Source organism: Perognathus longimembris, chromosome 3 (assembly GCF_023159225.1).
Source record: "Perognathus longimembris pacificus isolate PPM17 chromosome 3, ASM2315922v1, whole genome shotgun sequence".
Lineage (NCBI taxonomy): Eukaryota > Metazoa > Chordata > Mammalia > Rodentia > Heteromyidae > Perognathus > Perognathus longimembris.
The window spans coordinates 95,170,376-95,192,568 of record NC_063163.1 but is presented as its reverse complement, the minus strand read 5'-3'; the positions used below and the strand labels follow the sequence as shown (position 1 = coordinate 95,192,568).

Genomic DNA, 22,193 nt, shown 5'->3' with positions numbered 1-22,193 from the left:
CTGGCTCCATTGTTTTGGACTAAGCAAGGCACAGTAGAACATGGCTGCAGGAATGTTTAGCAAAGGCTGCTCAACTCATAATGGCCTGGAAGTAGAGACAGCAAGGACCTCAGGACAAGAAACAACTTCTAAGAACATGCCTCTAGTGACCTCCTAACACCAACTGGGGCCTACCTCCAAAAATTTCTACGACCTCCCATCAAAGCCATCAAATTATAAATCATAATCCATTGGTAAAGACCTATCCCTCATTATCTAATCACTTCTCAGTGATTGGATCTACTAGCTGGGACCAAGTCTTCAATACATGAGCTTTTTGGGGAACACTTCCTACCTAAACCATAATCCTGGGTGTTGGTGTCTTAGAAAACATCCCCTTTCTGTTCCTTCAGCACGAGCTTCTGCATTTTAATCCAGTGTTTATTATTCATGCTGTTGTTCTGACTTTAGCAAGCCTAGAATATCACCATCTCACACCCCTTTTCTTGGGTTCCTCTTGTCACCAGGATTTTCTGTTTTTGTTTTTGTTTTTGTTTTTGGTGCCAGTCCTGGGGCTTGAACCTCAGGACCTGGGCACTGTCCCTGAGCTTTATTGCTCAAGGTTAGTGCTCTATCACTTGAGCCACAGTTCCACTCTGCCTTTTTGGAGTAGTTAATTAGAGGGGCTGGGAATGTGGCTTAGTGGTAGATTGCTTGCTTATTACTATGCATAAAGCCCTGGATTCGATTCCTCAGTACTACATAGACAGAAAAAGCCAGAAATGGCACTGTGGCTCACAGGTAGAGTGCTAGCCTTAGCAAAAGAAACTCTGGGACAGTGCCCAGGCCCTGAGTTCAAGCCCCAGGACTGGCAAAAAAAAAAGTCTTAAGGATTTTTCTGCCTGGGCTGGCTTTGAACCTTGATCCTCAGATCTCAGCCTCCTGAGTAGCTAGGATTACAAATGTGAGCCACCATCACCTGGTAGGCAAGATTTTCTTCTACCTATGTTTGTTGAGGCCCTCTGAGGCCCACTATCTAGAGCTGACTTCCAGGAGGTCACAGGAATTATGGAGCTGGAGCCACAGGGACTACTACCATCACTTAGTGGTCAATAAGCTCTTTGGTTGATGGTACTGTTGACACTGTAGTCCCCTTGAGGACTGCATGTGGAATGGTTGCTAATGTTCTGTTGTTGCCAGTCCCATCATTTGTTTCCCTTCCAGGCTCGTCACAAGTGTTCCTTCCACCAGACCCCATCTTCACCTCTGCCATGTCTGAGAATGACAACGTGTTCTGTGCCCAGCTGCAATGTTTCCACTTCCCCACCCTTCGACACCACGACCTGCACAGCTGGCATGCTGAGAGCTGCTATGAGAAGTCTTCGTTTCTGTGTAAAAGAAGTAAGTTCCTGGAGCCTGCCTTCTCAGAAAACCATCAGGGCCCTAGGGTCAGCCTCTGCAAGCTGCTCTGAGGTAGAACAAACCCAGCTGGCCTTTGTAGCTCTGTGGCCTGAGCAGCTATGGACATCTCTGAGCCCCTAGTTTTCTTTCCTGAGTTAGAGACCATAATTCCTACCTTACCCACTGGTGTGTTGTTAGGAGATGAATTGGAACTAGTGATCTAGGACTTAGCAATCCCAGGGTACCAGTGAGCATCTGAGTCCCTCCATCACCTCTCCTGTTTCTCCATGAATCCTTCCCTCAGCTTTTTTCTTTGCCTTATCTGGATAATTCTTTCCTTGGGTTGTGGTATCACAGTCACCCAAAATCCACATAGAGGCTCTTTTAGCTCTTGGGGTTTATGGTATGGTTGTGCCACCCAAAGGCCAAACTTAGCACCCATGCATCTGCAGTGGGAGTAAGAAGGATATAATCAGCTTTGGCAGCTCTTGATAGCTGCTGATGTAGGAATCCTGTTCAGCTAATGATCTCGGCTCTTCTCAAATGGACCATCCTCCCTCCCCTACTGATAGACCACATTTCTGTCCTCATTCTGACCTTTGGCTCTCTGTCAGTCCTGTGTCAATGTCACGGTTTGATCCATACAATAGCTTATGATGGATCTCAGTAGCTAGCATTATTTCTCTCTTTGTGACAATTATGTTGCCTTTTCTTTACCTTTCCCTCTTCTAAAATTCTGTATGAATGTTAGGATTTTTTAAAAAAAACTTCTCTATTCTTTTAGTGTGTACATTTTCCTATATTAGTGTAGATAGGCTATTTCAGGTTTCTTTCAAGACTTTTACTTCTTTTCTACTCTTCCCCAGTGTTAAGTTCTCTGACCTGAGGTCTTGAGCACAGTTGATCAAATAGGGTAGTGTGAGCAACTTAAAACATTGTACCTTTAGAAGTAAACATTAGACATGCTTTCTGTAGCATTTTAGAACAAAAAAGGAAAATATTTACATTTTCAAGGTAAAATCAAATCTTATTTTTTATATTCTTAGTTGATATAACAGTAGTTTGATCAAAATAATAACATATTTGGAAATTATAGGTAATAACGTGAATAAAATAAATAATAGTCATATTATAAGGATGGTGAAGTAAAATGAGAATATTTTGCTACCGCCTTCTGTGATAAACCTTCCTTTTTTTTTTTCCACCCCCCGATGCCAATACTGGGGCTTAAACGCAGGACTTAGGCACTCTCCCTTAGCTTTTTCACTCAACACTGATGCTCTGCCACTTGAACCACACCTCTACCTTCAGATTTTAGGTGGTTAATTGGAGATAAGAGTTTCACAGACTTTTCTCCACAGGCTGCCTTCAAACCAGGATCCTCAGCTCTCAGCCTCCTGAAATAGCTAAGATTACAGGCATGAGCCACTTTTTTTTTTCTTCTATAATATATCTTTATGAGGTTTAAAAATTACTTTTGTAATACTTTGTAATGGGCTGGACACAACTATCCCAGCTACTCAGGAGGCAGAGATGAGGAGAATTTAAGTTCGAGGCTAGCTGGCTGTTGGTGTATCTCAGGAGGTTTATTCAGGGGGCTAAGATCTTAGGATTTTAGTTTGAAGCCAGCCTAGGCAGACAAATCCAAAAGATTTTTTTTATCTCCAACCATTATCCATTACCTCTGCCCTCACTTCTCCTGAGAAGTGATTTTTTTTGTTTTTAAATATAATTTTTTTTTTATTGTTAAGGTGTCATACAGAGGGGTAACCATTTTATAAGTCAGGCAGTGAGTACAATTCTTTTTGGACAGTGTCACCCTCTTCCTTCCCTTAGCCCTATTTTCTCACTTCCCACAAGTTTCATACTTCATTTCCACATATGTATACTGAGTGCCATAACTGCTTTTGGAGAAGTGATTTGTTAATCTTATTGGGGTCTTCTTGTAACTAATCATTTTCTGTTTGTCAGACTTTTAGCATTTTTATTATACTGTGTTTGTGGATTTCTTTTTTCTTTTGTGGATCTTTTACATATATCCTATTGTTAGACTACTTGTTGCATTTCCCGGATATGTAGATCTTTGTTTTTTAATTAATTTGACTATTCCTTTCTGCTTCTTTCTTTTTGGTACTCCCATTTCTTATGTTGTGTTCTTAATAATGTGCTATGCTTCTTTGATGACTCTTTTCACTTTCTTCATTCTTTTCTGTCATTTACAGTAGAGGGTAATTTTAGGTGCCTTTGAATTCCTCCAGGAATTCCTAACCACATGGGTGACTTAGATTTGACAGTCTTAACCTAGACACAGACCCATAGTTGTGAGAAATCTTGAGTCCTTTTCAAGATATCTCCACTGCATATGGAGACTGGAACAAGCTTTAATCTCAAGTACCTTTGCCTCTCACTGAGAAAGTGTCCCTTCACCTCTCCCCAGGCATCTGTTATGTCAGCCTGACAGACATAACAAGGCTGTAATTGTTCCTGTTTTCCTATTCTATTCTCATTTCAGTTTACTCCATGTGTCTCAGCTCCAGAAAACAGTCTTCTAAAGCATAACCTGCAGCTTTTTTGGCAACACATCTGATTTTAAAATGGTTAAGTGTTCATAACAGCTGCAATTCAGGAAATCTCCCAGATAAACTACTTAGTCAACTTAAAAGCAAATGCTCATCAGGTACTAGTGGCTCATGTCTGTAATCTAACTACTTAAGAGGCTGAGATCTGTGGATCATGGTTCAAAGCCAACCTAGGCATGAAATTCCTTTTTTTTTTTTTTTGCCAGTCCTGGGGCTTGAAATCAGGGCTTGAGCACTGTCCCTAGCTTCTTATTGCTCAAGGCTAACTGGCATCTACCACTTGAGCCACAGCACCACTTCTGGCTTTTTTCTGTATATGTGTTGCTGAGGAATCGAACCCAGATCTTCATGCATGCTAGGCAAGTACTGTACCACTAGGCTACATTCCCAGCCCCCCAGATGTGAAATTCTTATATCGAACCACCAAAAAGCTGAAAGTAGAGCTGTGACTCAAGTGATAGAACACTAGCACGAAAGAACAGGGACAGTGTCCAGACTCTGAGTTAAAACAAACAGGAAAAAAGCAGCTGGGGGCTGGGGATATGGCCTAGTGTCAAGAGTGCTTGCCTTGTATACATGAGGCCCTGGGTTCGATTCCCCAGCACCACATATACAGAAAACGGCCAGAGGTGGCTCAAGTTGCAGAGTGCTAGCCTTGAGCAAAAGGAAGCCAGGGACAGTGCTCAGGCCCTGAGTTCAAGGCCCAGGACTGGCCAAAAAAAAGAAAAAGCAGCCAGGTACTGATGGCTCACATCTGTGATCCTAGCTACACAGGAGACTGAGATCTGAGAATTGAGAGTCAGAGTAAGCAAGGGCAGGAGAAAGTCTGTGAGACTCTTATCTCCAATTAAGCCCCTGAAAACCAGAAAAGGCTGTGGCTCAACGTGGTAAGGCACCAGCCTTGAGGAAAAAGAGCTCAGGGACAGTGTGCAGAACCTGGGTTCAAGCCCCATGACCAACAATAACAAAAAAAGCAAATGCTTTTGCAGGATCCTTCACTCTGGAATATGGTGTTATCTGTCCTGGCTCCCTGGGCTCTGTGGGTTCTACTTGCTGTGACTGCTCTGTTGTAGCAGTTTGTTGCAGTGTTTGCTCTCAGACAATACAATAGAACAGCATTCTAGCTCTTAGAGGACTCTCAGACATCTGGCCAGTTATGCTGTTCCCTCTAAAGGTCTAGTGAGGCGGGGGAGAGCAGGGGATGGTGGCTAATTTTACTCATTTTACTAATAGTGTACACCTGTGCCTATTATAGGTCAGACATGTGTTGACATCAAAGACAACGTGGTGGATGAAGGATTCTATTTCACTCCCAAGGGGAACGACCCATGCTTGAGCTGCACCTGCCATGGAGGGGAACCTGAGATGTGTGTTGCAGCCCTCTGTGAGCGGCCCCAGGGTTGTCAGCAATACCGTAAAGACCCTAAAGAATGCTGCAAGTTCATGTGTCTGGACCAAGGTGAGACTGGTGGGAAGGAGTCAGCCCCCTTCTTCAGGGCCAGAAACTAGATGCCCTTTTACTTTTCAGACAACCACTGCCAGCACAGTAGAGCAGATCTACAGCATTATAGCCCAGGAAGGACTTTCAGACATGACCTGGCCAGCCTGGCAAGATTCACAACAGCTCACTCCACCTGACACAGCAGCAATGCCAGAATTTCCTCCCATAGCTGATTCAGAGGCTTCATCAACCAGTTTGCTTATGTCCCTGACCCCTGTGACTGCCACCCTTCACATTGTGTTATTCCTACTCAGGCAGCAGATTCCATTCATGAACTTGAATCTGAACTTGAACTTGAATTTGCACCTGATTGTTCACATACCATCTACAATTGGAAGCTTCAAACCTCTCTTCTCTTTTTAAGATTCAAAAGGAGACTTGCAGTTTATGTCCACGTTTTTTCCTTTTTATCATGGCATGGTGTAGAGAGTGTAGTAACAATTGTTCTTATGGTGGTCAGTGTGTACTGATAGACTCTTCAAGAAGAGATTCAGTATTACCTTCAGTTTGAAGATTACAACTCCTCACCACTAGGTGGTGCTTTAAGTAGATGCTAAACGGGATTCTGGTTTCAGGATGCCCCTCCCTCTTCCATTTACAACAAAAGAGCTGCAGGGGACAAGGTGTCTAGTTTGTGGTAGCACACTTACCTACCCTTCAAATAAATAGAAGCCCGGTGCAGGTGGCTCACACCTGTAATCCTAGCTACTTGGGAGGCTGAGATCTTAAGATCACAATTCACTGCCAGCCCCGGCCCAGGGAAGGAAAGTCCTTGAGACTCTTAGGTCCAATTAACCACCAGAAAAATGGAAGTGACGCTGTGACTCAAGTGGTGGAGCCAGTAGTCTTGAACTGAAGAGCTCAAAGATAGTACCCAGGCCCAGAGCTCAAGCCCCATGACTAAATAAATAAATAAATAAAATATAAATAAACAGGTGCCAGTGTCGCATGCTGTAATCCCAGTTACTCAAGAGGCTGAAATTGGAGGATCATAGTTCAAAGCCAGCCCAGGCAGAAAGTCTCCATGAGACTCTTATCTCCAATACTCAAAAAAACAAAAACAAAAAACAACAAAACCCAAGTGGCACAATGACTCAAGTGGTAGAGCCCTAGCCTTGAGCACAGAGAGGCCCCCCTGGGCCTCAGCACCCAGGCTCTTGAGTTCAAGCCCCACAACTTGCAAACTAAGTAGATAGATAGATAGATAGATAGATAGATATAGTAGAGTCCAGCTCCCTGGGCTCATCAGCACCCATGGACACCTTATATGGCATACTTCCTTGCTATACACCTGAGATGCTGTCAGCTCTGTGTGGATTCAAGTGCCAATGGAAGTAAGAATCAGAAGCATGAATTTGTTTCTCTCTGGGTACCACAGTATGAGATTGATGCAGTAGAGACTTGTGGAAGCCCCTGAACTCATAAATCCTGCAAAATGGCAGCTTAGGCAAGCTCTATCCCCCAGGGGCTCTGTGGAACAGAGCGCTATTGTATGAGGTGTCAACAGTGAAAGCTTCCATGAATAGTTATCAGTTATCACCAGCCTCCTTCACACCAGGAAGGCTACTGAGTGGAAGAATAGAGCCATCCTTCAGAGGCTGTGTCTGAGGCTTGGTAGAAGTGGGCTCTCTGGCACATGTACCACTAGACCTGTGCAGCTGATGAAGTCATATCCACTGAGAAAGCCCAGAGGCCATGTTTGCAGGTGAGCCCCACTAGGATCAGGGAACTTGAGATCAGTGAAGGTGGTCACTTGGCCTTTTCCCTTTCCATAGAGCAGACAATTTTCTGCTCCTGTAGGGTAGTAAAATAATAGTGATTGAGTGCCTACCATGTTTCTGTGCCCCTAGCTATATCACTCCAACACTCCAGCTCAGTTACCATCTATAGGAGTCAAATTCTGTCTTTCACAAACCATGTCATCTGGGTTCCTCATTCCATTTTTTTTTTTTTTTGGAATTTTCCCAGTACTACCCTTCTGTTCTGTCTAGACTTTGTAAAAATGACCAAGATTAGAGAGGATGGCCCATCTATGGCATATGTAGCCTCTTGGGCCTGCCTAACCCAAGGATTTCTCAGTAGAGAGGTTCTCAGTGCATCTGGATGAGCCACTTTGCTGCACAGTTAGAACAGCTTAGGCAGAACCCACTGTCTGTGAACTGGCTATGTTTCTACAGACCTTTTTTTTTTTTGCCAGTCCTGGGGCTTGGACTAAAGGTCTGAGCACTGTCCCTGGCTTCTTTTTGCTCAAGACTAGCAACTCTACCACTTGAGCCACAGCACCACTTCTGGCTTTTTCTGTTTATATGGTGCTGAGGAATTGAACCCAGGGCTTCATGCATGCTAGGCAAGCACCCTACCACTAAGCCATATTCCCAGCCCTCCATAGACTTTTTACTCTCCCAGAGGTCCTTTCCTGGAAAGTGCCAAGGAACAAGACTTTGCAACCAAAAGAGGAAAAAACTAGGACTAGGATATCTCTGTTACCTTCAAGGGTATTTGCTTTCACCTCTCCATTGAGCATTTACTCAAGGCAAAAAGGAAGCCATGTCAGAAGGCAGGAAGAAGTGAAAGGCCTTCAGATTGGAGGGGTAGAATTAAAACCAGATAGTGTGTGTGGGGGGGGTGAGATCCAGGTACATGACCTTTGATCTCTGCTGACCCTCCCTACCTGCTGTCTTCTTTCTAGGAGTCCAGGGCTGCATTGAGAAACAGCTATGTCATGGGTCCCCCTGGACCTCTGGATTGACCTGGGTCCTGAGACAGGTTCTCTTCTTTATGCCTGACTGCAACTGGCTTCTCTTAAGAGATGCTTCTTCTGGTCCCCATTGTGGAAGGACTGTTTGGACCTTGACCATGTCCTTGAGATTATTTTAGAACTCATAGGAATTAGTCATCGCAATGGGGCTGCTTTCTTAGTTGCTTCTCTGGGAACTCTGAGCTGGCTGCCAATTAAAAGACATGTCACTAGTCTCTTGGGCCAATGGCTTTCTTCCCAGGAGCAGGAATGAAATGTTCCCTGGTGGAGGTCAGAGGCCTGGAGAAAGCAACTAATTAGTGAGCAGGTGTATCTTTTTCACACGTGTACTTTACGAGTGTCAGCAACAAATGTAGCTTTAAGAGATACTTCCTGGTCACATAGGAAAAGAGCAGTAGCCAGCTCTGGCCACCTGTGTTGTGGAGTGAGGCAGGGGCGACTTAAGCGCTCTGAGACCCACTTTCATGTGGGTCATGAAGTATTTTTCAAGGCTGGCTTTGGGGTATATGCTTGCTTAAAAATAGCCTGCTTCCTTCTTGCTGAAGTTCAGTAGGGTCCTCCTGCTTTCAGGAGCTGACAGGCAGCTCCTCCCATTGAAGCTTGTCATCAGTCTGTGACATTGTGTGAGTCACCAATATCATCTAGGTTGAGAGCAAGTGGAATTTTAGTCACAGTGTAGGCACTTAGCAGTATAAGTTCCCTTCTTTCACATCACTCTTCTAACATAGCAGCTCATGATTGACACCTAAGGAAACCCTAGTATGGCTCAAAGCAGGACAAGGTATCACTTCTATCACCTGCCATACTGACCTGGGCATATTAGGATATCAATCAGCACCCCTAAGCTCTACTCTCACTAGGTGCCAGTAGCACCCTTTCTCAAGCAGTGATTACCAAAAGGATGGGGGGATGGGTGGGGTGTTGGAAAGGGGTAAGGAAGGCTCTACAGCCTGGATCTGTTGCTTCTTAGCTCCTGGCCCAGCTGGAGGTCAGTTTGATGGCCTCTTCCCTACACTAGCCCAGCAAAGACATACAGCTGGTGCCACACTAGCCCCTCCTACACCCGCATAGGTGCACAGGTGCACTACATGAGCCGGAGAGAATTTCTTCATTGTGCACCTGTGGGGAAGGCCAACACTGATTCCCAGTGTTCAGCTTCACCATTGTGGCAGTGCTGGTGTGCAGTGGAACTGTTTTCTCTACTGTGGCTTGCTAAAGAATGAGGACACATTCACAGCTGAAGTGGATGCCCATTTGTGAGCAGTCCAAATTGACTGTCCTTTGTGAGCCTTATCCCTGACAGTTGGAGGGACAGTTCCTGGGGGAAGCCCAGACTGCTCTTTGGATGTCCTCCCCTTCTCTCACCATCATGTCCTGGCCTCTGGCATTTCCTCCCCGTGCTCCTCTGTAACCCATCCATATACAGCACCCACCTGGACCAAATTCTGCAGGGACATCACAGTCCACATTGTCCATGGTCCCATCAATGAAGGGCTCCGCACTTGGGGATAGGGTGCTGCCTGGCCCCACCCCGAGTCCTTCTCTCTGATTGCTGAACTTCATCCTTCACAGCACAGTGGGCCTCAGATAGCAAGCAGCTGGCCCTAACTGTCCTTTGTCTTTCTCCTTTGGTCCTGCTTCCTTGTTTTGGGGAATGCACTGGGCATAGATAAAAAATAATGTTGGGACTCACATCTGTTTCTTAGACATGTAAGCAAGGGAGGCAGGTATGGTGACATCATGCCCTATTGAACAAGGAGGGCACAGACAGTGACTGGTGTACATATGGCCTTGCACCTGGAGAAGCAATGGGGCCTTAGCAGGAGTGTTGCACCCCAGCTGCACTTGCATACACAAGTGCTTATGCTTGGTTCCCTAGAAATTCCACTCTCAGGATGGAAGTCTCCACTTGGCTTGCTTAAGTGACAGATGGAGGGACATTTGCACAGGAGCTCTTCAAAAGAAACTGCTCAGAGAAAACCTGCCAAGTGAGGCCTGGTGAGCAGGACAGTGGCCCCCACAAGCAGCACTTGTGTGGAGTTCCTTTTTCTGCTTTCTGTGTCATTACAGTATTCTGTATTTTGAGTTTTAGTCCACCCTCCAGCTTACGATTCTCAAGTATAGCAGTGTCCTTCAATGTGAGCTTGTCTTCATGTGTCTTGCTAGGGACCAAGCCCAGGGCCTCATGTATGTTAGTATTTGCTCTACCACTGAACTGCACCTCTAGCCCTGTAAGGTCTTTTTCTCAGAGCCGCCGGCTTCCTTCCTCCTCACAGACGGCAACAGCCTGTTCGACTCTATGGCCAGCGGAATGCGCCTGGTCGTCAGCTGCATCTCCTCCTTCCTCATCCTCTCGCTGCTGCTTTTCATGGTTCACCGGCTACGCCAGAGGCGCCGGGAGCGCATCGAGTCCCTGATCGGAGCAAACTGTGAGTGCCCTCTGAGGGCCGCAGCAGGGGGCCTCTCTGGGTCTCAGGACTCCCCTGTCCTGGGTTATACCCCCTCTTAGGAAGAGGGTAAGACAAGGTGCAGTAGTTTTATTGGTGAATGAGTTAGAGAGGAAGGGGATGGTGAGCCCGTCTGTGTTGGTGGAGAATGCAGGGGTGTCCCTGGGGAGGCAGAGACACAGGTAAGCACTTAAAAAAAAAAAAAAAAAAACCCAAACCAAAAACTGTCCATGGCTGAAATTAGAGACAGGCCCTCCATCTTCTGACCCTTGAACCACTTTTTGTTTTTGTTTTTTTGGCCAGTCCTGGGGCTTGAACTCAGGGCTTGAGCACTGTCCCTGGCTTCTTTCTGCTCAAGGCTAGCAGTCTACCACTTGAGCCATAGCGCCACGTCTGGCCGTTTTCTATATATGTGGTGCTGGGGAATTGAACTCAGGGCTTCATGTATAGGAGGCAAGCACTCTTGCCACTAGGCCATATTCCCAGCCCCCATCTTCTGACCCTTAAAGCTGAAAGAACAGTCTTGTTCATTAACATAGTGATGTCCCTTTTCAATGACCCAAGCTGTGAGTGGGGGCCACCAGCCAGAAAAGCTCTTGCCACCAGCAGCCACACCAGGCAGCTTGCATAGTGTGTCTAGCCCTCTTTACCCTCTGTTCCTCAGCAGGCTTCTCTGCAGTGTGGGAGTGGGGGCAGGTGTGCCTCCCTCCGTCTCTGTGAGGGAGCTTTGATGTCTCCTAGAGCACCTAGGCTGAGTGGAAATCTCGCCAGTTTTCAACCATGAGCAGGAGCCTTCCTCCTGAGCCTCCTTCAGGCTTCCTGAGCTCCACAGTGGGTAGAACCCAAAGGCATTTGAGGGTTGGACACCAAGAAGGACATTAGAGCCAGAGGGTGTGGCAGTCCTAAGACTTGCTTTGTCAGTGAAGGGACAGGACAAAGTGACAGATTGCCTATGGGTGAGGGGTAAGGGCACATTGGTGAAGGAAGCAGGGATGGGGTGGAGGAGTACAAGACCCTAAACTCAAGGCCTTGTGCTTGCTAAGCAAGCAAGTGCTCTACCACCTAGCCCTTTTTATTTTTACTCTTCAAATAGAGTCCTCCTTTTTGCCCAGGCTGGCATGCACTGCCATCTTATTTATGCTTCCTATGTTGCTGAAATAATAAGCCCCATGCTACCTTGCCCAACATTTTATTGCTTGAGAATAGGATCTTTTGGGTTGGGTTTTTTTTAACTGTATTTTTTTGTGTTTTCTTTTTTGGTACTGGGGATCGAACCCAGGACGTTGCACTTGCTAGGCAAGCGCTTTGTCACTGAGCTACATCCCAGCCCAGAATAGGATCTTTTTGCCTGGGCTGGCTTGAGCCAGAATCCTCCCAGGCTCAGCCTCTCAAGAAGCTGGATTATAGACATAAGCTACCAAGTCGGGCTCCAAATTAGGCTTCTTATGTGACATATGGATGTCCATCTGGTTATAGGAGTGTGGCACTCTGGTGGCAGGCTCAGTCTTGGGAGGGAGGTTTAGGAGCCAGGAAGCCTGCCTCCAAGTCATATATTCTACCCCTGTTTCTCACTCTTCATGATCCAGTGCACCACTTCAACCTTGGCCGGAGGATCCCTGGCTTTGACTATGGCCCAGATGGGTTTGGCACAGGCCTCACCCCACTGCACCTTTCTGATGATGGGGAAGGTGGGACTTTCCACTTCCATGACCCTCCACCTCCCTACACAGCTTACAAATACCCAGACATCGACCAGCCGGATGACCCACCTCCCCCTTATGAGGCCTCCATCAACCCTGACAGCGTGTTCTACGACCCTGCAGGTACCTGCCACCCCAGGGAGGGCACAGGGGACACAGTCATCCAGTTGTCAGTCATACTGAGCCAAGACCACTGGTCTTTTTGAGCTCCAGAGACCTGGGCACCCTTGTTTCTTTTCTGTCCTTTTGGTTTTCCCCTAAGGGCTCTTCCCAGGATTGGTCTTACAGAAAGAAATTGGCCTCTAGTACATGGGACCACTCTCTCCTCCCTCCCCGAAGTACCTGCTGAGCAGTTTTCAGCGCCCACACTGCCCAGCTTTGTGAAGCAGTGGGGAGCCAGGCCATGGTGTACAGTGCTGGCCCTGACCTAGACCAGAGATCTAGTCTCTTAGCTCTATAGACTATACATATATGTGTGGAAGGGTGAAGAGACACTGTTGGGAGAGTCCCTCATATAATAACAGGAAGAAGCTAAGGAGGTAGGCCAGTTGCTTGAGTGTTTTGTAGTTTCAGGGACTGTGTAGCTAAGAAGGAACATCTAGTATGTTCCCTCTCTACCCACTTAGGATGGGAAGGGTAGGGGGGTCAGAGTGAGATAAACTACCAGAGTGGCAACAGGTCTCAGACACTATAAACCACATTGTCAATTAGGGAGTCTGTGGAGAATTGGCCAGGGGAAAGGTGCATTAGCAGAGCCTCTTTCTACCAGCTTTCTGAAGCAGCACATAGTAATGGGCAGTTAGCAAGTGGATTGCCTCTCCCCAAACTTCCTTTGAAAAAGCTCTCTGCTGATGTCTGTGCCTCTCACACTGGCTGCCTACTCCAACATGGTCATTGGTATAATCCAACTGAAGCCCTGAGTGTGCTGTCCCTGGCATCCCGTGTTCCTGCCTTCCTGCTGATTCTCACCTCCTATTGTCACTGTGCCTCAGCGTCCTGAAGCTGTGATGCACAGAGAAGCTATGCTGCTTTGTTCAGGGTGTGCAGGTCTGAACGTACAGGCCTGTGCATCTACTGACCCCAACCCCCAGGGAGCAGCGGGCACTCCATGGCCCATGTCAGGATAGCCTTCTCCCCAGTCCTGAGGACTAGGGGGTCAACCCAGCAATGGTAGGAGTGTTCAGGCAAGGGTATCTCCCAGTCTGCCCAGCTCTACTGTGTCCACTTGAGAGCCCTTATTTGCTTCTGACACCCCTTTATCTCCTGCAGATGACGATGCCTTTGAGCCTGAGGAGGCTGGCCCACCAGCCCCAGGAGATGGTAGCATTGAAGGTGCATTACCCAGGTGCCTGGAGCAGCCTCTGCCTCCTGCTGGGACCTCCCTGACAGACCTGGAAGACTCCACTGACAGCAGCAGCACCCTTCTTATGCCCTCTGATTCTTCACAGAGTGGTAGTGCCCCAGCTGCAGAGCCACCACCAGGAGGCAGCCATCACAGCCGTGGCTCCCTCAACACTGTGGTCTAGACAGCCCAGCCCAGCCCAAGGCCCCAAATGGGCCGGGAGCATCTCTTTGCTGTTGAGAAAACATCCATCCCTGCAGGAAACTTGGAGGGGCCCTGGGACAGCCTGGATCCCTCTCTACTGCCACTCTTCCACCAGTGAGCCCTTGTGTACATAGAGACTGCGGCCGGTCTCCCTCTTAGAGGAGCAAGCACCTGCACTGAGTTTCCTTGAGGGCTTCACAAACATGCATAGCTGTGGGTCACTGTCTCTTTAAATGGCAGAAGAATGGCAAATGCTGTCCATATCACACATTTCAGAGGAAGGGAACAGGAGCTACTGGGCCATGCTCAGCCCAAACATCTTGGGTTGACTTGCTCACTGCAGCGTGCCACTGAGGTAATGCGGCCAGCCAGCCAGTCACCAAGAAGGCACTGGGCCGAGAGTGGGTGATGTGTGGAGATCTCTGCAGTGTCTCCTATGGTGGCTGCCCTGAGGGGTGCCTGCAGACCAGCGCTGTTGATGCAAGGGGTGTGTTCCATGTAGACAGCCTGAGAGGCTGCTGTACAGCTTCCTCTGGGGATGGCCTCTAGAGTAATTGGACATTGAGGTACTGAGGAGGGCTTAGAAAGAAGTGGATCTCACTGCCCTCTCTAGCTGGGCCTTGCAGGCCTGGCTCCATAACAGGAGGCCCCAGCCCACCCCTCTCATCTCCATGGCATTGCTCTGCATGGCTCCCCCAGGAGTTGGGACCTCTCTGGAGGCCTGGGCAAGCTAGCTCCTTTTGTCACACTCTGGAGCCCTGAGATCTTGCCGCCTGTTTAATGGCCCCAGGTCTGAGACCTTCTCCCCATCTTGTTTGTGCCATAAGGGATTGTTTTATTGGGGGAGGGGTGGCAAAAAGAAGCATCGGGGCCCAACCATCTCCACCACTGGGCCCAGTGCCTAGTGGCCACATGCACGCTTCCCCACCCCCCTGCAGCTCTGAGTGTGGGGACTCTGTTGCCTGCTGCAGGCAGTGGTCTTGTCTCCTGACATGAACCTTTAGCATTTCTGAGGTTTGGAGATGAAGCGGGTTCTGTGCGATTTTTAGCACATCCATATCTTTTCTACATTGAATGTCTGGATCTTTTCTTTTGTATGTGTCCATGTGTGTCTATTTGTGGCCAAATGTTTCCAAGTAGTGGTGGCTCCCAGGAACACAGGCTGGAACCTCACTGTATGGAGTCAGCTGTTTCCTTGTGGGCTGCTCTGCGGCAGCAGCAACCATGTCTGAGCCTTTGCCCTTGGCAATGGTTGCTAAGGAATCTGGATAGGAGGGGTGATGATGCGGGCAGTCGTGTGGTGCTCACATTCTCACACTAGTTGGAGAGTCCAGAACTTCATCTCAGAGTTGGCAGGAGCTTTGTGGTTTGTCACTGAGCAGCCTGTCCCTGGGCTTGGCCCATAGGAACTAGATGCTGCTGGCAGTACTCCCCTTGCCAAAGGGCACAACTTCCTTCAAATCACGGCCACAAAAGCCTCATCTTTACTGCTGAGGACATGCCTGTGCCATTGCTGGGTGCTGGACGGCCAGGCTCCAGAAGGGCAGACATGTCTTACTAGTGCCCAGAGATGTTTGAGGGTCCTGAGGGCCCCCTAATGAGAGCCAGTGGGAGCCTGGCCCCACATCTGAGAAAGGCCTTACCAGGCTTCAGCTGTTTATAGGGCAAGGCAGCTGGCAGGTGTGTGGAATGGGAAGCTTCCTCTGGGGACCTAAGGACAGACACATAGGAGGCACTGAGGAAGGGGTGGCTCGCTTCAGGACTGGCCAGGGTTTCTGTCCAAGGTGTTCTCAGGGTTGCCTGGTGATTCCCCTCCCCTGGGGAGCATCAAGCCTCCCCAGGGGGCTCAGCCCACTGGCGCTTGAGGCCAGTCAGAGGGACCACTGCCCATTGCAGCTCCAGGCATGGGGATCTGCTCATCTGTCCTTACCTTGCCATCCTGTCTGCTACCCTCTTGAGATCTAATTGGTCCCAAGGCTAGTGTTTGCAGTCTTGTGTTCTTGTGAGAGATGTGCCCAGTGCCAGCCCCAGAGGGACAGGCCAAACCCCTGGGAGGCCTCACCCATGGACTGCCTTGCCACTGTTTCTGAGGCCAGGTGCCCCCTGACCTGCCCAGAGGTGGAATTTGATACTGTACATTGTCTCCATGCCTGTTTTTATGTTTTCCTTTCACTAAGGGTTTTAGTTTGGGTGTATTTTTGGTCGGGTTGGCACTAATCCTTTTCTTAAGATGCTGTGAGAACCATTTCATCCAAATGCCAAATAAACCAGTTCTGGAAGCAGCTTGGTTGATCCTTGATGTGAACCATCCCCCATGGTGGCAGCAGGTGGGGCACCATCTTTTAGCTGGATTCTCCTGGAGTTTACAGGCATCTAGAACAACCCCTGATGTCCTTGGGCTAAGGACCACACGGAGCTCAGCTTGGAGCCTCTGAGCAAAGTGTGCGGCAAGAGGGGTTGGCCCTGTGCTCAGCTGTGCCCCCCGGCACCCAAACCCTGTGCCTCAGAGAATGCTGCTTCACGTGGGGTCCACACTGTGGACTTCACATTCTATTTAGGCTGTGTGTTATCTGACGAGAGCCAGTGTAGAGGAAGACTTGGGACTTCACCTAGCCCCATTTCTTCTAACCTCCATCCTGGTAGCTGTAAGTATCCCCCCCACCCCACCCCACCCCTACAATCCAAACTACCTTCCTCTCTGGGGACTTTTCACACCTGTCCTGAAACCCAGCCAGGATATCCATAGGTCTCAGAGGATAGGGGGGTGGCTACATTAGAGACCCCAAGACCTGGGATAGCATATGCCTCTACCTCCCTAAATTTTGTGATGTTTATGGGGCTCAGGCCCTCTGTGGGACTCATCTCTAAAGTGGGCTGGGCATTCTTGCTCTTCTAGCAGAGCCCTGTAGCTCTAGAACAAGCAGAGCCAGTGATGGGCTTGACTTTACTGGGGCACAGTTGGAGCTGTGTCCTGCAGCACACAAAGCTGAGGCCACAGGCCCAGCTGAGTTGTGGCTCTAAAGCACTCTCACAGGTTGGGCAAGTGGAGCCTGGTGGAAACTAATGGGATTCTTGGACTCTCAGGCTCTACTCTCTTATTCTACTGCTGCACTTCCAATAAAACATACCTAACTCATGACACAGGAGGGAAGAGTCCTGGGTGACAAGTCCTAGGAGGGAACCTCAAGCTCACCTCCCTAACCTCACTTTTCTCCCCTGGAAGAGTCTGTGATAGGCCAGGCTCTGCCACATCTAGGCTGGGTGAAGGTAATAAACTGGAGGCAGGATGCAGAAGGGGTTAAAGGTGAGGAAGAAATTTGAGCCCTTTGACAGAAATTTCATTACTTCATCTCTTTGCTCGAACATATTTGTTGGGTCTGGCAGGGGTTCCCTGTGCCCTGCCAGTATCATGGACCATGCCTGAATCCCTTCACTAACACTGGAAAAGCTGGACCGCTGGCAGTTTTCCCCAGGGTGGGTGGGATGTCAGGGCCTTGCATGTTCAACACAAGCACTCTTACTGAGTTGCACAGGACACTGGGAAGCTACACCTACCTCACCAGCACTATAAACTGCAAGCCAGCCCACGTTGAGCTGACACCACAGGCACAGGGATGTGCAGTTGCAGAGCTCTCTCCGGGCCTGTCTCTCCTGGACACATTGCACAGCAGAGGAATCAGCCTGTTTTCCAGGACAGCCACCCAGAGCCCAAGTCTCCTGTGTGCAGGGGCAGAGCAGGAGGGCAGGAGCTTCCCCCAGACCCTTGGGTAGGGGAGTTCTTGAAAATAGACATCAGTAGGAAGGAGGCTGTGGTCTTGGGATGGGGTTGGTGTGAGAAATACCCACATACACCCTTCCATCTTTGCCCCTGGTGACTTACCCATTTCCTTGCTGGTGACTTTAGCAAGTCACCCCTGATCCCATCTCCATTTCCTCCACTATAAATGAGAAGGGTAGGATACACACACACGATTAATTATGGGCTTTATGCGGGCTTGCAACACATGCTGGCCTGTAGCCCTGGGATCAGAGTGCATGCCTAGTGAGTTTAGAGCCCTCCCTGGTGGCTCTGCTTGAGCACCACTCACACCCACCCTACCCAGGGCGGTCCCCAGGTAGCCACGCCTCTAGCCCACCCCACTAGTGAATATGTAGCAACTTCATTAGCAGGCTGGTTCCAAGGTTTTCCGCCACTTTCTGGTTCTCCCAAGTCATAGCTGCTGTGGCACCATGCGGGCCCTGGGTTTCCTGCTCCCTTTCCTTGAGGTGCAGCTGGTGGTGCGATCAAACTCTGAGGGTGAGCACCGTGACCCTATCCCTCTGGTCTCCAATCTACCCAACCCTTTGGTGCTCTCTGCCACCCACTGGGTTTTACTGGTGGGAGGGGGAGGGAGAGGAAATTTCAATGACTGGAAAGCAGGTTCTGACTCCTGGGCTAAGCCTGCTTCCCATTCCTGGACCCTGGGGATCGGGCTTGAAGAAGATTCAGTCTCTCAGCACGCTCTCCTGCTCACTGCCTGCAGGTGCCTGGTGCTACGACTCCCAGGACCCAAAGTGTGGTAAGGACAGTGTTGTATGAAGCTGTGTGAGATCACTCTGTCCTGAAGCCACTAAAGGGGTTCAAACATGGTTATCACATTTCTAGGGTCTCTGCAGGCCCACTTGGTGTTCCATGTGTGTGACTGTTCTTTGTGTGTGTCCTCATCTGCTGTGATGCCCACTCCTCTTACTAGTCAGGGTCTTTGAGCCTATTAGTGAGGACCCAATGTAGGTGTGTGACCATGAGCCAGATTCTCCTACTCTGTCTTGATGTGGGCCAGTGGGTCTACAGACTTAGTGACTAGGTCAGATGTAGGCAAGAGGTGGGGAAAGTGACCTGTCCAGGTATATGGAGGGAGAAAAGAGGACTTCCCCAAGCCTAGGCTATTTTGGGGGTGCGTGGTATCCATTCTCTGTGTATCCCCATAAACATCCCTGATATCCCCCCCTCCCATACAAACTTCAGATCTTATTTCCTTAGGCCCCACCCACTGGAAAGAACTAGCTCCTGCCTGCGGGGGCCCAGCCCAGTCTCCCATCAACATCGACCTTCGCCTGGTCCAGCGGAATACCACTCTAGGGCCTCTCATCTTTCGAGGCTACAACTCAATACCCCCAGGCCCTTGGACTCTAGAGAATGATGGCCATACAGGTCAGCATCCTGGAGTCAGGACCTCCCCTACCCCACAGTCTATGGTAGGAACTTCACACAAGCTTCTAAGAACTCCCATGGCTACACAGGGATCGGCACACTCGCACAGGAGCTGAGATAACATACAGAGATCAAGCTACTCACAGAGGTTAGGAACCTCTATGAGTCACTGATCCCCACAGTGGGCTTAAAAGCTCTGTACATCAGTGAGGACCCCTCCCATAGGAATCGAAGCCTCCACAAACAAGGCAGAACTTTCACATACAGTGGCTAATACATTTCTCCCCAATAGGTGTCAGAATAAAAACTGGGTGAGCACTGAGCTTACTCCTATAATCCTAGCTACTCTAGGAGACTACAATCAGGATCACAATTTGAAGCCAGTCCTAGCAGGAAAGTCTGTGAGACTCTTTATCTCTAATTGACCACCAAAAAAGTAGAGCTGTGGCTCAAGTTGTAGAATGCCATCTCTGGGTGGAAAAATAACTAAGGGACCATGCCCAGGCCCAAAGTTCAAGCCCCAGGCTTGACACCCAAAAAACAAAATTGACTGACTTTGGCCCCTGAAGACAGGACACACCCAGCAGTGGGGATCTCCCTCCCCTCAAGATCAGTTCATCTGAAGAAGAGTCTCAGTCCCTCCACCCCCACCACCATACAGCCAGAGCCATCTCCCTCCTCTGCCCAGCTAGCAAGCATTTCCCACAGCTGGTGGTCCTGAGTTCAAGGGGTGGAGGGATACCATATCATGTGTACTCCCTTCGCTTTAGTGCTACTCCACGTAGATGCTGGTCTGCAGGACCACCTGGAGATCCGGGGAGCAGGGCTGCCCTTGCCTGCCTACCGGCTGCTGCAGCTGCATTTCCACTGGGGAGCCTGGAGGCACACAGGCTCCGAGCACAGCCTGAATGGGCAGCGGCACTCCATGGAGGTAGGATGCTGAGGGGGGTGGGGGGTGGGACTGCATGGAGCTGAGGGAGGTGGGAGAGGGCAGCTAGGCACCTCCTTGGTCTTCACCTCCATAGATGCACCTGGTCCACATGAATATAAAGTTCCAGAGCGTGGCGGAAGCACGAAGGCATGCCAATGGGCTCGCAGTGCTGGCAGTGCTACTGGAGGTGAGAGGGGCCTGGGGACTCCATGTGTGTTTTCAAAAAGGGGTTCTATAGCTGGGCTTAAATGGTTCACACCTGTAAGCCTAGCTATTCAGGAGGCTGAGATCTGAGGATTGAGGTTCAAAGCCAGCCTAGGGAAGGAAAGTCTATGAGATTTTTTTTTTTTTTTTTTTTTTTTTTGCCAATCCTGAGGCTTGAGCTCAGGGTCCTGAGCACTGTCCTGAAGCTGCTTTTGCTCAAGGCTAGCACTGCTTCCAGCTTTTACTGTTTATGTGGTACTGAGGAAGCGAACCCAGGGCTTCATGCATGCAAGGCAAGCACTCTACCACTAAGCCACATTCCCAGCTCCCCAATTTTTTTTGGCGGGGGGGGGGGTCAGTTGTGGGGCTTGAATCTGGGCCTGGGTGCTGTCCCTGAGCTCTTCGGCTCAAGGCTAGCACTGTACCACTTTAGCCATAGCACCATTTCCTCTGAGACGCATCTCCAATTAACCACCAGAAAACCAGAAGTGGCACTGTAGCCCAAAGTGCTAGCCTTAAACAGAAAAGCCCAGGGACAGCTCCCAGGCCCTGAATTCAAGCCCTTGACCGACAAAAGAAAAAAAAGCCAGAAATGGAGGTGTGGCTCAAGTAGTAGAGCACCAGCCTTGATCAAAAAAAAGCTAAACAAGAGCAGGAGGCCTTGAGCTCAAGCCCAATACCTGCACAAACAAAACCAAAAAGGGGGCTCTAGTGGGGCAGAGGGATCAGGGGTAGGCCTTTGGAGTCTGTAGGGGTAGTGTGAAGGGTGAGTCTTAAATCTACAGAGTGCTAGGCACCAGTGGCTCACACCTGTAATCCTAGCTACTCAGGAGACTGAGATCCTAGTTTAAAGCCAGCTCAGGCAGGAAAGTCTGAGACTCTTATCTCCAGCTAACCACCAAAAAGCCAGAAGAGGAGCTGCGGCTCAAATGATAAAGTGCTAGTCTTGAGCACCTGGGCCCTGAGTTCAAGCCTCAGGATGCACACACATGTGCACACACACACACATACACACACACGATGTATAGGGTCTGTGGAATTTAAAGGATTCTGTTGGGAAGGGATAAGGGAAGGTGGCTCTAGCTAGGTCAGTGAAGGTGTAACCCATCATCCCTGGAGGCTTTCCTCTAGAAACTTCCCCGACCCCCAGAATTCCCATCTTTGGAGACCCCTCATTCAGAGCCCCTCATTGAAATTCCCCTCCCCAGGAACAGGACGTTGACAACCCCAGCTTCTCTACCATTGTGGCCAGCCTGACAAATGTATCTCTACCAGGTGAGGAACAGCACACATTTGGGCTGGACATTGCTGGCGGTGAAGGGTGACAGCATACGAAGGGGGGGTTCCAATCTCCTCTCCTCTTCCCTATCCAGGGGTCTCGATGAATCTGACACCTACCTTCCCACTGGCCTCATTACTGCCAGGTGCCTCCGGGCTCTCCAGATATTACCGCTACTTGGGGTCCCTGACCACCCCGGGCTGCGAGCCATCAGTGCTCTGGACAGTCTTCGAGCATACTGTCCCCATCGGACGTTCCCAGGTGAGGCCAGGGGCACTGACCACTGACCACCACAGTAATCCAGGGCCCTCCTGCTCGCAGCACCCCCCCTTCCCTGCCTATGCCCTCCTCATCTTGACCTGTCTTTGCCTTGAACCCTCAGGTAGCCCAGTTCCAGACTGTGCCCCAGACCCAGCTACCAGGTTTGCACCCCAGGCCACTCACAGATAATTTCCGCCCCCAGCAGCCTCTTGGAGGTCGCAGGATCTGGGCCTCTCCAGGAGCTTCCATCCGAGGTGCAGCAGGTCTGTCCTCCAGCTCCACTCAGGGAGGGTTGCACTGGGTTCTGCTGGGTTTGGGACTCAGCCTGTGGCACTGACATGGCCCCTAGGATCCAGGCATGACAATAAAGAGGGCTTAGAGTAATTCTGGCATATTGTTACTGGGGAGAAGGGGCT

General features: G+C 49.5%; 2 protein-coding genes across 4 annotated transcripts in view; both read left to right on the top strand.

Moving 5' to 3' along the window:
• The window catches only part of Dgcr2 (DiGeorge syndrome critical region gene 2), a 70,915-nt gene extending 54,722 nt beyond the window's left edge, over positions 1-16,193 (top strand). For 2 of the 3 annotated variants that reach the window (XM_048343445.1, XM_048343447.1), the window contains 5 exons: positions 1,204-1,380; positions 5,215-5,418; positions 10,468-10,647; positions 12,252-12,488; positions 13,635-16,193. In XM_048343445.1, coding sequence (XP_048199402.1) covers positions 1,204-1,380; positions 5,215-5,418; positions 10,468-10,647; positions 12,252-12,488; positions 13,635-13,891 — 1,055 coding nt within the window. In that variant the 3' untranslated portion in view covers positions 13,892-16,193. The remainder of the gene's footprint in view (positions 1-1,203; positions 1,381-5,214; positions 5,419-10,467; positions 10,648-12,251; positions 12,489-13,634) is intronic. The other variant, XM_048343446.1, reaches the window with a different exon arrangement.
• Positions 16,194-18,059: 1,866 nt separating this feature from the next.
• On the top strand, positions 18,060-22,159 carry LOC125349363 (carbonic anhydrase 15-like). Its single transcript, XM_048343449.1, has 8 exons — positions 18,060-18,208; positions 18,435-18,470; positions 18,932-19,102; positions 19,873-20,033; positions 20,128-20,220; positions 21,446-21,512; positions 21,611-21,777; positions 21,899-22,159. The coding sequence occupies exons 1-8, from the start codon at positions 18,142-18,144 to the stop codon at positions 22,112-22,114; spliced, it is 978 nt and encodes a 325-aa protein (XP_048199406.1). The 5' UTR covers positions 18,060-18,141; the 3' UTR covers positions 22,115-22,159.
• Positions 22,160-22,193: the final 34 nt, after the last annotated feature.